The sequence below is a fragment of the Bipolaris maydis genome (assembly GCF_028858645.1).
Source record: "Bipolaris maydis strain C4 unplaced genomic scaffold PSV08scaffold_10, whole genome shotgun sequence".
Lineage (NCBI taxonomy): Eukaryota > Fungi > Ascomycota > Dothideomycetes > Pleosporales > Pleosporaceae > Bipolaris > Bipolaris maydis.
Window position 1 is genome coordinate 1493321 of NW_027093866.1, and position 14284 is coordinate 1507604.

Below are 14284 nucleotides of genomic sequence, written 5' to 3' on the forward strand. Positions count from 1 at the left end.
TGCTACCTTTATTGCGACCTGGCCCGGTTTCACGTACAGGTCGCATACCTACAACCGTCATCCACTCTGCAAAAAGCACCGGGAGGCTTGTAGGGTCATGTACAGTTACGTCAAGTGACCCATGCTTGTGCCTTGGATGTGGGTACCTGTCCTACTGTAGGTACTAGCGATCCACTGTGTAGGCTGTGTAGATGCGCGCGCGCGGTTTTACTCGGGGCAAGAGATGGGACAATGGTGCGGACGTCATTTCGAGGATATTACAAACTGTTGTTGCTGTTACTATTGTAATATTGCAATCGCGAACGATTGCATTGTACGGCGGATGCTGACATCGTTTCTTGATGCGACGCACCAGACCCTGACAGGACGGCTCAACGTTTTGGCATGTCTGCCGAGACGGCCTCCGTTGAGCCTCAAGTTGCCTCATCAAGTCCCCGACGCTTGGCGAGAACGCAGGCCGGCTTGTCCTCGCCAAAAGACCAGGGCGGCTGGCATTTCATTCGTGTTAACTTTCACACTTGGCAAGTGTTTGACACGGCGACTCAGAGTCCCCGAGTCCCTGACGAACGTTCATTCGCGGACACCTCCGGCCGGTGAGGATGTATGCTCTCATGCGGCGTAGCGACATGCAACCTAATCATTTAGTGACATCATAGCGCCGAAGAACTTCAAAATTCTGCAACACCGTTCCACAACTACAACACCAACCGCGGCCGTCTGCCACATGGCGCGCATGAGACGGCTGTAATCCAAGATTACCAGGGATTCAAGCAGCCGCACAACTTCGGCCGTATACCCACAATTATTGCAACATCACTGTCGTAGGTATCGAATCAGCATCGAGAAACGTGTCACAATCTCCAAGCACATGTCGAGAAGGGCACGCCTAGGATAGTGTCCTGCCATCGAATTCGACGTGCTGAAGCGTCCCTTGCGCTTGTTCCGACCGGGTGACGCCATCACTCTACGCAATAGTCACCGACAAAGTCCTAAACTAGTAGTTCTCATGCTCAGGGTCTGGTGAATCGACGTAGACGTGCAGAGTATTATGCCACTAATGATGAAGATGATCACTCCAGCGATGCTAGGGGTTTACCTTGGATTGACCGTTCGTCTTTGGTATAAAACACTCGGCGTCTTTGCGCAAACCAACCATGTAGCATTACAACCCACCTCCACATTCCCACATATCCACGTACCCACTATTCTCTCCGCTTACTTGAGGGGTTTTCTGGAGAATCAACCTGATTACCGGGCTCACACGCTATAAAGACCACCAAACTTCCTCCGCTACCAACCTCGCCACATCTTTCAAACTCTACTACCCGGAGGAGAGCGTTTTCTAGCAAACCTTTGTGATTGGCACAGATTCTGAACAAATCTACCTTACACCATGTCGGCACCTCTTGCAGTTCCCGCAGCGGGAAGCGGTTTCGTGCGTCGCCTCTCAGCAGTGGAGGCTACCCGCGAGAACATCAACATGGGCCCGACCGTCGTTGTTCCCCCACAACATCTCATGGCCCCATCCAAACAGTCGGAGATTGCCAGCGGCTTTGAGACTGCTAGACGTCACCTCGACGCTGTCGCCCCTGGATCACCGGATCTGACACCTCCTGAAACATCCGTCACGGACAAATATGCGTTTGCTTTTGGTGCGTTAGACAAAGTCCCATGTGAAGCACAATATTTCTAACCATACATAGATATTGACGGCGTCCTCATTCGTGGTGGCCGTCCCATTCCGGAAGCTATTGAGGCCATGAAGATGCTCAACGGTGACAATGAATATGGCATTCAAGTCCCGTACATTTTCGTCACCAATGGTGGCGGCAAGACTGAAGCTGAGCGTTGCATCCAACTGAGCAAGCAACTAGAGATTGAAGTTTCGCCTGGCCAGTTCATTTGCGGACACACTCCAATGAGGGAGATGGCCGAGAAGTACGGTACTGTGCTGGTCGTCGGTGGCGAGGGCGAAAAATGCCGCATTGTCGCCGAAGGTTACGGATTCAAGGATGTGTAAGTCTTGCCCGCTGTTCCGGCCGCATACCTATTTCTAACGCAAGCTCAGTGTAACTCCTGGTGACATCATCAAGGACAACCAAGATACTACCCCTTTCCGCAAGCTTACAGAGGAAGAATACAACAACTCGCGAACCCGCAACTTTGCTGAGGTTGAAATCGAGGCCATTTTCGTTTTCGCCGACTCACGTGATTGGGCGTCGGACCAGCAGATCATTCTTGACCTACTCATGTCAAAGAAAGGCCGTCTTGGCACGAGGTCCGAGAACTACGACGAAGGCCCACCAGTCTTTTTCTCTCACAACGACGTGGTCTGGAGCGCTTCGCACGACCTTACCCGCATTGGTATGGGTGCCCTCCGGGTTTCCTTGGAAGCCATGTTCAAGGCTGTCACTGGTCGTACCCTCGAGACCACTGCATTTGGAAAGCCACAAATCGGCACCTTCCAGTTTGCAACTCGTCTGCTCCAGGAATGGCGCAAAGATACCCACGGTATTGACTCGCCTCCTTCCACTGTCTACTTTGTAGGCGACACACCAGAATCAGACATTCGGGGTACCAATGAATACAACGAGCAAAACCCCGACGCCAACTGGTACTCGATCCTGGTCAAGACTGGTGTCTTCCAAGATGGCACCAAGCCCCGCTTCGAGCCCAAGGCTACAGTAAACACTGTCCTTGACGCTGTCAAGCATGGCATGGAGCGCGAGTACAAGAAGGCTCTGAAGGAGAGCATGATGGCGACTGGTGTGATGGAGGAATAGATGGTTGACTTTTTGATTCTCGACATGTTTTTTTCTTTTCTTATCTCTGTACAGCATAGCATAGGTGTATGGCGCATGGGGTCCTGATATCTTTCCTTTTACAAGACTAAGAAGAATAGGCGCTTGTCGCTATAGATGATAAATTCCTCTTAGATGACATGGACTTTACATGTTCATGATACCACATCAATCAAGATGTAAATTCTTTATTATCCCTTCTTTGCAACCCCCCTAATGAAACGAAGCCATGAAACACTCGACATGTTTTGTACTCTCTCTAGTCTAGCACCAATTACTCTACAACCCTCCTTACCGACACGTACTCAACACACACACACACAAAAGAAAGAAAAAAGCTACCGAGTCTAACATCACCCCAGGAACATTCTCCCCCTCCCCATCCCACTCCCATAACCTCATTTTACCCTACAAAATCCCATCATCCCCCGATTTCTCCAGCACACTCCCCCCCCCCCCCCCCAAAAGCACCAGCCGCGCTAAGCGGGCTGAAAAAAAGTAATTACCCCTCCCCTCTCCTTCTCTCTCCCCCCCCCCACACCCTCTTCCCCCCACCGCGGCCATCAGCGCCAACCCCGACATGGGGCATACTTCCCATCTCCCACTGACCAACAACACCACCACCTCACCCAGTCGGACCGACCCAACCCAACCAACTCCACTTTTCTTTTGCCCCCCCCCTCCCCCTCCCTTCCATTACTCATGTTTTGGTAAGCTGGCTTAGTTCCAAGTACTACTACCTATTTAGTACGTACACAGCACGTGCGTACGCATAAGTCTCGGAGGACAATCACACGTGGAAATGGTACGTATTTAAAACACTTTGGTGGGGGGGTTGTCTTTACTTAGCGTGTAAGTAAGCAATCCCTGGGTAGTTAGCTTAGATACCGCCGCAACGAGACGGGAGAAAGAGAGAGCACGCCATAATCTCTGGTGCGGTCGGGCCCCCCTTGCGCTACTTAGGCAAAAGGTCTGAGCAGATAGCAAGGGAAATACAGGGTGCAAACTTGACAAGTGTGACACCGACTGACGGTGTAGATCAGGGTTTGTCATGTAAACCTTTGCCAGTTAGCCTAGCAGCCTAGCGTACGTAGTGACCCGACTATCTTTGTCTATCGCAATACCAACGATAAAGACAAAAAAAGGGGTCCATCACAGTGCTTGTCTGTGTGAATAAACTTTCGAGCTACTCACTTACAAATCTGCGCCTTTGCAACGAGAACAAAAGGTTACAACCCCAACCAACCCCCAGCAACCATCACTAGCGCCATCCCGCCCTCATACTTACGCTTTGGGGCGAGTAACGCGTGGTATGCTACTCGAGAACTATGATACGGCAGCCATGAGTGTTCGACATGTCTACTTGAAACCCTCAACCCAAAAAAACAATCACCCATCCACAAATTGTTCATCAAACAAAGGCTGTCCACAACAAACCCTTCATCAAACCAAGAAAAAAAACAATCATCCCAGATGAGTAGTATTCCAGAATTTCCGGGACCGACTCTTCTGAGATTAAACACCCGAAAAAACCCGACAGGCAGGTTTACATAGAACGTAAGATGACTTAATTTCGCACGCGACAACGGGGACCCGGGCTGACCGGAATACGGGAACAAAGAAAGAAAGAAAAAAAAACGGTTCTCAGGCACCCCCCCCCCGTCCTAACTCGGCCGTTTGTTTAATCACACTTCTGAAAACCGAATGCAATATGCGTACGTACTCTCTCTCTCTCTCTCTCTCTCTCTCTCTCTGGTCCGCATCTCCAAGCCCCAACCTACCCACCACCACCACCACCACCAACGACGCGTAACCCACAAAGCTTCCCAATCTCACTCCAACCACGCCCTCACGTGACTCTAACCACGCCCCCCCCCCCCCCCCCCCCCCCTGGTTAGTTAAAACGTTGAAAGTGAAACACCACAAACCCTCTTCTTTCTCTCTGCCTTTTCTTTTCCCCCGGTAAACTACCCGGTCCCCCGAATATCCTGCCTAAACAGGCAACCCTTGACATCACGACTCGTGTGGATTTTTTTTCGGGGCGATGGTCTGGGGGGTTCCTGGTTTAATCGTGGAACGTGGAAAGTGAAAGGATGACGGTCACCACACCCCCCTGGCCCTCTGGGTCCCCCCCAGTCCCCTTTTCCCAGTGCTGGTCCCAGCCACCTTCTTCTCGTTATCTTATCGAGATCGTGGAGACCTCAAGCTCAAGTCTCGGGATAATATGGATTTTTTGTGGGGGCAATGTCCACTACCCTGGTCCCCGTCATCCCTCTATTTCTCATTTCGCAATATGCTATGGAGTCGTCCCGTTTCCCCATGCCCCGTAATAAGGCCATGAGGTAGTATGTTGGACAGAAATTTCATGCAGTAGTCGTGTTTTGGATTTTTTTTTCTCCATCTCTTTCTCTTGGTGCCCAGGCGGAAGGACGTTGGCGGGGAGAGGGTGAGACGATGTCGTTACATGGCGTGATGTGAGGTTCAAGTGCTTCGCATGCGTCCTGTTGGTCGGATTTCGGGATAACTTGAGTAGGCGGTGGGGGCGCAATAACATTCTCGTAGTAAGCATATTCTTGTTGTTAAGAATAGCTGATTTTGGGCTTCAGATATCGTTGTTTGAGTTTACATATATTCCAGATCATAAAGCTGCGACATACACAAGTGTCATATTTACGGGTCACGGAAGGCTTAATAACAATTGTAAGATATGGAGATGAGTCGACTGTGAATCGAGGCGGCGGCCGAGAGGAAGAAAAAAAATCAATGGCTTAATCGGCTCTCGGCTCCGGGTGCTCTCGCTCTCGACATGACATGAGCACAAGGGGTAGAATACGAGATGTCAGATATCGATGAATATTCTAGAATGTGTCATATTACTCATGAGAAACCTGCGGCACTAATGCTTTCCCACCCACTATCTTACCGTGTCAAGTCAATACACTGTTTGTCGCAACACTTGACACGTGATGTGACTCGATGAGGCTGCAAGAATGTGATTTTTATCAAAGAAAAAAAAGGATAGATAATTACAGAAATTTGTAAACGAGAGTCGTGGTAATGCGTTCTATGATCTAAGTTCAGGTGCACAAAGGCACGGGAATATGCATGGTCACTCCTCAACCATCCACTTGAGAGCGGCTCTATGTACATATGCCGTCTGCTCAAGCCATGGTCCTGTTGTATGCGTTTGTGTGGTAAAACCAATCCAGTTTCTCCAAAATCGCTTCCTCCGTGTAGTCTGCCGAGTTGATGTTCCTTGGGCGGAATTCGGGCTGCATCGGGTCAATGAAAATGGTGTCTTTGTCGTATCCCCATTTCTCGAGTTGAGTCACATTGAATGCTACCATCATGCTTTGAATCGTTAGTCTTGATATGCCCATAAATCGAAAGCTTTGAACTTACTCGTAATCCTCATGGACGAGGTTGTGGCAATGGAACATGTAGACACCCTTCCATGGTGCATATCTTGCTACGACTCTGACCACTTCGCCGGGAGCGACCCAAACAACATCCTTCATGCCTGCGGATTCGTATGGCATCACCGTGTTCCTTCCTCCAGTGCGAGAAAGGATTTGGAAATCAACGAGATGGATGTGGACTGGATGTGAGGCATTTCCACCTCCATGCCTCAACTCCCAGATTTCATCTTGGCCCAGGATTGGTCGGGTCAGGATGCGGTTTTCAATGTCTACCCAACCGACACCGTTGATGACCCATGAGCCGTTAACACGGGAAAAGGTAAAGTTCTTTGTGATGTTGGCCTCTGGTGGCGGAGGGATGTAGTGCATGTCGGTTGGGAGAGGATCGTTGGTTATGGAGTCGTCGTCTGGGTCGCTGACAATAAATTTCATAATGCGATTGGTTGCGGCAAAGTCGAGGTTTCCAGCCATACCACGCTCGTTGTACATGGTAATGTTCTTGCCTGCGTGGTTGGCAAAGTCGACAATTATCTCATAACGTTCACCTTCAGCCAGCGCAAGGCTCTTGGTTTCCACTGGATGCTGGAAGAGACCTGAGGAGAAAATTAGCAGAACCCAAATGGATTGATCAAGTAACATACCAGCATCCGAACCAATGACATGGAAGCTCATTGTTTCATTAGTTCCGTCTTCCTTGAGGAAAATGTCGAATGCTATTGCGAATCAGCACGCCGGTCACGATACAGATTACATGATCTAACTTACCACGACTGACAGCACCATCGAGCACGCGGAAACGGTATTTGCATGGCTTCACTTCAAGGTATGGCCAAGGCTGTCCGTTACTGCCAAATTAATTAGTCGCGATCAAAAAATCTTTCAGAATCTTCTTACACTTCAATCACATCACCCCAAAGTCCAGTGTGGTTGTTGTGGTTGTATATCAGAGATCCGTTGGTGGAATATTGCTTTGCAGATATAGCAAGTGGAATGTCAAGGTCGCCATCTGGCAAGTCAAGCGCTTGCTCTTCGTCATCGCTCAAGAGATAGAAGCCGTTCAGTCCGAAATACACGTTCTCGCCTGTTTCGTGTTCGGTGTGGTCCTGTGGGTATCAGCTTGGCCTTCGTAGCAATTAAATCAGACCTGACTAACATGGTACCAGATTGTTCGTGCATTTTGTGCATTTGGGTAGTAGTAATCTTTGTACTGGCCAGGCAGCGCGTAGTCTGCTGCCCATCCATCAAAGGGAGCACGATTGTATTGGCCGTGCACGTGGACAGACGAATTTGTTGGACTGACGTTGTTAAACCGTACAACAGCCTCTGAAATGGAACATTAGCTTGGTACGAGTAGGTTAAAGACCAACCTTACCTCGGCCCTTGCGCATCTTGAAGGTTGGACCAGGCACATGTCCATCATACGAGAACATATCGGCAGGTGGGAGGTCAGGATAGACCTGTTTTTTGATGGCCTTGACATCGACTTCGTAATAGTCAATGATAGCGCCTGTGACGTTGTTGGTGTAGGTGCTGTTCTGTCTTAGTTTTCGATCATTGTCGGGCTGTTGGATATCCTACAATTTTGATTCCTTGACTGGAGGTATGGGAAGTGGGTACTGAAAGATCCATTTGTACTCTGGACTGTTCCATCTTTCTTCCTTGTCGTTCGGAGGGAGCACGTCATCTGTTGGATACTCATCCAGAATAGGGACCGTGAGAGTTGGATAGGATAGATACGATGTTGTAGTGGTGTTGGGTGTAGTGTTGTTAGCGAATGGAGCGGCACGAGAGCCAAGAACTAAGCAGTTGAGTAAGAAACATGAGCGAGTGACTGATGAAGAAAACATATTGACACAGGAGAACTCTTTCAAGCTGACGAACACAAGTGCAGAGGCATGACGAAAGCTTTAAGCAAGCCAGGCAGTGCACCACGTGCAGCCACACCATCATTATTTCAAAGATCATAACAGAATCGGGCGTTCACCAAGACATGGCCAGCTGATGGGCTTTGGAGCTCGGCAGATCCAAAGACACACGCAGGGATATCTGTGGCTTGCCCCGGGCAGTGGTGATCGCAATGCGGTGCTTCCTGGAACCGATCGAGATCCACAATGTCAAGAAAGGGGGATGCAAGGGAGTTTTTCTCATGGCGAGCTTACGCTTCGGGTCTTTTGTCGAGAGATGATGGAGCTAACGAGGGAAAAAGCAAGTGATAAGATTGCAACTGGCTCTAGCACCATAGTGGATGATTGAGAACAGACAAGGTTGATGAACCTGTTATTGTGGTTTCAATGGAACTCATCCGGAAGAGGGTGATGGAAAAGGGCATGTGTTTAATTGCCCTGTGGCTGCAGTGCAGCTGTGGTGAACTGGAAGCTGTGCAGACCCGTGGACCCTTCCTGCCCAGTGGACATATATTCACTAGACCCAAAGCGCATGCGCTAGCGCTTTCTTTGGCCTCGCCTTGTTCGTTTTTCCGCTCACTTCTCGTTGTAACCACACTCATCATCGGCCCAAGACACTAACACGGCCTTTTCGTACGCAATCTTGACGTGGCTGAAGACCACAAAGCTTATCATTGTGTTCCTGACCCGCAGCCTGCCCTATTCCCCAAAAACAAACCAACGAACCCCACCAGATAGGCGACATGGCAAGGGGCTGTGCGTTCCGTTGCTGAAGAAAGAAGGAAAGTATACAGGATTCCTTTCGAACGCCCCGTTCGGACGCTAGCAAGGCGATAAAAATACACCACTCTCCGGATATCTACATCCTTCATCATGGCATTGCTGCTGCCCTCACACGATGGCGCTCGCTGCCACACCAGGTACTACGCCCGCGGACACTGTGTTTTGTGCAGTTGCACGGCATGGGTCATGGGTATATGATGGCGCGCCAGATACACGTTATCTACACGTGTCGCTGCGACCTTTGTTGATGATGATCAATTATGGGGAATCAAGATTGCATCATCGATGGACATGGATACATCTCTCGGGTACTCCAAACCGTTTGTGTTGTTATTCTTAACTACGAAAGCTACGATCCGGTCCTACCGACGGCCGGATGCTTGTTAAGCAAGCCCGATGCCCAGCTAGCGACAAGAAGCCCGTGACGAGGCTCGCCGTCCAACACTTCTGCTTTGACCGATCATTCAAGCGCACGGCTTGGCAGCTTAGTCGATCCCTATTATATGTTTGACATGCATTTTGCCACATATACTGTAATCATCTTAGACGCACAATACCGAATTGTGGAGACTGGTGCCAGAATCCCATGTCACAGAACATGCAAGGATGCATCTTCCATCCCAACCAAGTTGGCCACGTCCAAGACAACATCCAACAGGTCTCAGCCCCCAACACTTTAGTATTAACCAGAACCTGGTGTTCTCTGAGGCTTCTTTGTTATCTTTGTTTCCATGTTTGCAAGACTATTGTATCCCTATTTTTTCTTATTCTGTAAACACCGCGTGCTGTGCTGTCTACCGCGATACTAATTGGTATCAAAATAGTAACAATCCTGGCCATGTTTGTTACTTGAGGCTACAGAGATCCACTAAGTCCTCCAAAATGTGCACAAAGCGTGGTTCATACGGCACTAGGCTATCCTGGCGGTGGTTGAATAACGTCCTGCTATCTGACAGTTGCCGAAGCCTTCGAGTCAGCCACAATAGCCACAGCAGCCACCTCCGATATTATCACATACACCAATCAACTAAGGTTCTCTAGACGCAAAGCGTAGGAGGCCGAAGGAATTGGATGTATAGAGGAGCTAGGCCCTACGATTGTGCGGATCTGCATACTTTAATATGTGGCAAGAATGGATCATATCGACATGAGAAGGTATATCGTTATCCCTACTTGTGATGATGAATGATGATTAAAGCAGACGTAGTAATGAAATTTTGTCAGACATGGAGGTAATCTCAGCATACAGGCCGCGAGGCCACATGGTTACGATGAATCATATTTCCAATTTGTCAACATGTCTGGTATGTGCTCATGCTTGCTCAACATGAGGGACCAAGCTCGAAAAGGTCCTACCTGCCTCGCTACATATGCCGCGCTTCATGCTCCTAGTGGATCGATTATACGTTACCGTACGGAAAAGGATAATGCTATGGCACATTAATGTTGACATTTGAGATTGAGGTTGGCAAAGCCAGGAAAATGACGTTATCCCATGGCAAGTCAGAGCCCTGGAAATGTGGAGTCGCGCTAACGACGACGGATCGGCCAAAAGTTAACAGCGCGTCGCCTCTCCAACGCTTCCGTGCTTTGCGCCCCATTCAACACCACTCGGTTCTTGATCGTGTAGATAATCTATCTTCGACATGGGGAAGGGAACCGACAAGCTTTACATTACCCACTCGGAGTGGTCATCGGCCGACTCGTTTGGAAACGCACGCGGCGCGAACAGCGCAAGTCGAGCGTCTGCTGCCGGCCTATCTTCCACATTCAAGCGCCTTCCATTCAACTACTGCGCCGTCTCGCTTCAGCCCTTCACTGATCCCGTCTGTACTTCATCGGGTACAATCTTCGACCTCACACACATTCTCACCTGGTTGTCGAAGCACCCCAACACGAACCCCATCGATGGAACGCCTTTGAAGCGCGCTGATCTTATTACGCTGCACTTTACGAAAAACGAAGATGGCGAATACGTAGACCCGGTCACATACAAGGTTTTGACAGACAACACGCACGTTGTTGCGCTGAAGAAGAGCGGTAATGTGTTTGCTTGGGATACTGTGGAGCGGTTGAACATCAAGGCAAAGAACTGGCGGGACCTAGTCAGCGACGAAGAATTCACGCGCAAGGACATCATCACACTACAGGATCCACAGAGCATCGAGTCGAGAGACTTCAGCTCATACAAACATGTCAAGGATGGAGACACTGTAGTGACAGAAAATGAGAGCAGCGTGAACAGGGATGCATTAGGCAATGCAGCAAAGATCCTCAAGGCAAAAGAAGCAGTTGCGAAAGCGCGCGAAAATAGGAAGATCAAGGAGCAAGGTGGGACAACATCCAAGGCTATTGCCAACCTCCCACGAAATGGCTCGGCAGCCGCGACAAACGCAGAACCCAAAAAGCCTGCCTACAACGCTGCAGTATACACTTCTGGTAAAGCTGCAGCATCCTTTACATCGACCGGCGTCACACCACACACGTCAGGCGAACGCGCCCTCCTCTCCGACGAAGATTACATGCTCAAGCCGAAGCGTGTAAAACAAAAGGGCTATGCGCGGATATCGACCTCTCTGGGTGAGCTGAATATTGAGCTCTTGCCAGAGTTTGCTCCACGTGCAGTATGGAACTTTGTCAAGCTGGCGCAGAAGGGGTACTACAATCATACCATTTTCCACAGAAATATCAAGGGCTTCATGATACAAGGTGGAGATCCTACAGGTACAGGAAGAGGTGGACAGAGTATATGGGGCAAGCCGTTTGAAGATGAGTTTGAGGGCCCCGAAAGGCATAGCACCAGAGGCGTGCTGAGCATGGCAAATAAGGGCAAAAACACAAACACAAGCCAGTTCTTCATCACCTACCGAGCAGTCCCACATCTCGATCGAAAACACACCATCTTCGCGCGTGTAGTTGGGGGGTTGGACACGACACTACGATCCATGGAGACCGCTGAAGTAGGCGAGAAAGACAAGCCTGTGGACGATATTGAAATACTAAACGTAGTTGTCTTCGTCGATCCCTTTGAAGAGTGGCAAAAAGAGCGCAAAGACAAGGAGAACAAGGAACTCGAGGCCGAGGAAGTCAAACGGCAGGGCGGTACCGTCGACGACAAGACTACCTGGACCGGTAAGCGCATACGTGCCGATGGCACTGTAGACAATGCCAGCGGTCAGGGCATGGGCGTAGGCAAGTACCTCCAAGCTGCCAAGCAAGAAATGCAGAATCAAGACGAAGACGAGATTGTAGGGTTCGTAGATGAGGAGGATGCGGCGCCTGTTAAGAAGAAAGCCAAGACTGGCTTTGGCAACTTTGACGCCTGGTAAAAACACACGCGAACTCGGTTTTCTTTTCTTCATACATGGTTGCTTGATTGATAGCAACATATGATACCCCCGCTCCATGCTTCTTCCAGAAAAACACACAAGCTTCTTATCCAACATCCCACTCCCCAATCCTAAGTCCGCAGACTCCGGCGCATGTTATGTTATAGCTGGAAGCACTATGCATGTACATATGTATATGCATGATTGCGCACTACGCTTGCTGCGCGCCGCTGACTAACACCACTCCCCGCTACACCACCTGCTGACTTTGCATATCGGGCGCGGGGAAGAAAACTCGCCCAGTTGCGTGAACTGTTGGTTGCAACATGCATGTGCAAGCGAGTACATACGTCGAGCGATCATGGGGTCGAGTATGTAATGCTACGCCCTGCATTGTTAGAGAGGAGGGCGATGTAAGACAGGACTGTTCTAATCCAGCTTGATAGCGTGTCCTACGATGTTTGATTGCGGAGTTCCACGGTAGGTATCGGGGTTGGCGGGGGTTGGTGGCTGCGCTCATGGTTAGTAAACAAGAAAAGGAAGCGAGGTAATTATGATGCGGGGGGATGCGTGGTTGGAGGTGTAGATAAAAGGCGTGGTATGGTCGATGTTGGTCACCCCGTCTGCTTTTTAGCACTGGTAGGATACCATTCTTCACTGTCATTCAAGATTCATATCTCGAATCCCTTTCACAATTAAAAACAGTGGAAAGAGGGAAGTTGATACACACACACACACACAAAATGCCATCAGACATCCCCACCTCCTGCCGCGCTGTCGTCATCGAAAAAGTCGGCGCACCATGGTCCATTAAAAGCGTGCCTGTTTCCTCCCCAAAGCCGGGTGAAGTCCTTGTCAAAGTACAGGTTTGCGGTATATGCCACTCTGATGTCTTTCTACAGCAAGGCCACCTCGGCGACCACGTTTTTCCGCGTATCCCGGGTCACGAGGTGATTGGCAAGGTGGTTGCGGTTGGCGAAGGAGAGAAGAAGTGGAAGGTGGGGGATCGGATTGGGGGAGGATGGCATGGGGGGCATGACGGCGTGTGCAAGGCGTGTAATCGGGGTTTGTTCCAAATATGTGAGAAGCAGGAGATAAACGGTGTTAGTAAGGATGGCGGATGTGAGTTTTCTCCTTTTTGTACATCTGAGTATTGTTTGAGTTGAGGGTTTGAGACTGACGCGTGAGGGTAAATATTTAGATGCCGAGTATTGTACTCTTCGCAGCGAAGCCGCGGTACGCATTCCGGCTGATGCGGATGCCGCTGAGTACGCACCCCTTCTCTGTGCTGGTGTTACGGTGTTCAACGGGATACGCAAGATGAACATCCAGCAGGGCGATACGGTGGTTATTCAGGGCTTGGGGGGGCTGGGGCACCTCGCTCTGCAGTACTCTCGCAAGATGGGGTACAGGACGGTAGCGCTGTCGTCGTCAAGTGACAAGAAAGACTTTGCGTTCCAGCTGGGAGCCACAGATTACATCGACACGTCTAAAGAGTCTGCGGCCGAGGGACTCCAGAAGATGGGAGGCGCATCCCTCATTGTCGTTACAGCACCGAATCCACAGATCATAGGGCCTCTGGTCAATGGACTCGGACCGCTGGGTAAGATGCTTGTTCTTGCGCCTGTGGGCGACGTGCCGATTAACACTGTGAGCCTGGTTCTGGGGGGCCGCTCTGTCCACGGCTGGCCATCGGGACACGCACTGGACAGCGAGGAAGCGATTGACTTTGCGGAACGTCAAGGGGTCAAGTGCATGATTGAGAAATTTCCATTTGATAAGGCGGAGGACGCAGTCAAGCACATGGAAAGTGGCAAGGTGCGCTTCCGGAGCGTCATTGTCATGGACTAAAAGTCGTTCCACCGGGATGAAGCTGGGAAGTATTGCGAAATTGAGGATCGCGCAATGCGCTCGAGAACTATAGTCGAGGCTATATGGAAACGTCGAAACATTCTGGTCGAATCTTCTCCCTCTGTCGTTGTTTGGCGGTTGGCGTCCTGGGATGATCGAGGGCGCTCACCGGTGGTAGCAGGTGTGAGGCAGAGCTA

General features: G+C 50.1%; 4 protein-coding genes across 4 annotated transcripts; 3 read left to right on the forward strand and 1 right to left on the reverse strand.

Moving 5' to 3' along the window:
* Positions 1 to 1393: 1393 nt before the first annotated feature.
* On the forward strand, positions 1394 to 3245 carry PSV08DRAFT_411103 (HAD-like domain-containing protein; the record flags this gene model as incomplete). The annotated part of the gene is made up of 3 exons (XM_014227542.1): positions 1394 to 1652; positions 1704 to 2016; positions 2069 to 3245. The coding sequence occupies 3 exons, from the start codon at positions 1394 to 1396 to the stop codon at positions 2781 to 2783; spliced, it is 1287 nt and encodes a 428-aa protein (XP_014083017.1). The 3' UTR covers positions 2784 to 3245.
* Positions 3246 to 5962: 2717 nt separating this feature from the next.
* Positions 5963 to 8067, reverse strand: PSV08DRAFT_184467 (Cupredoxin; the record flags this gene model as incomplete). Its single annotated transcript, XM_014227541.1, has 8 exons — positions 5963 to 6152; positions 6204 to 6813; positions 6862 to 6933; positions 6986 to 7065; positions 7115 to 7323; positions 7374 to 7543; positions 7593 to 7750; positions 7799 to 8067. 8 exons carry the CDS (start codon positions 8065 to 8067, stop codon positions 5963 to 5965), a joined length of 1758 nt encoding a protein of 585 aa, XP_014083016.1.
* A 2442-nt stretch (positions 8068 to 10509) lies between these two features.
* Positions 10510 to 12417, forward strand: PSV08DRAFT_7206 (cyclophilin-like domain-containing protein). Its single transcript, XM_014227540.2, has one exon. It carries the CDS (start codon positions 10554 to 10556, stop codon positions 12234 to 12236), a length of 1683 nt encoding a protein of 560 aa, XP_014083015.1. The 5' UTR covers positions 10510 to 10553; the 3' UTR covers positions 12237 to 12417.
* A 562-nt stretch (positions 12418 to 12979) lies between these two features.
* On the forward strand, positions 12980 to 14087 carry PSV08DRAFT_411105 (chaperonin 10-like protein; the record flags this gene model as incomplete). The annotated part of the gene is made up of 2 exons (XM_014227539.2): positions 12980 to 13358; positions 13438 to 14087. 2 exons carry the CDS (start codon positions 12980 to 12982, stop codon positions 14085 to 14087), a joined length of 1029 nt encoding a protein of 342 aa, XP_014083014.2.
* Between the last annotated feature and the right edge of the window lie 197 nt (positions 14088 to 14284).

Coding starts and splice junctions, on each gene's coding strand:
- PSV08DRAFT_7206 (XM_014227540.2), top strand. CDS start 10,554: ATGGGGAAGGGAACCGACAAGCTTTACATTACCCACTCGGAGTGGTCA.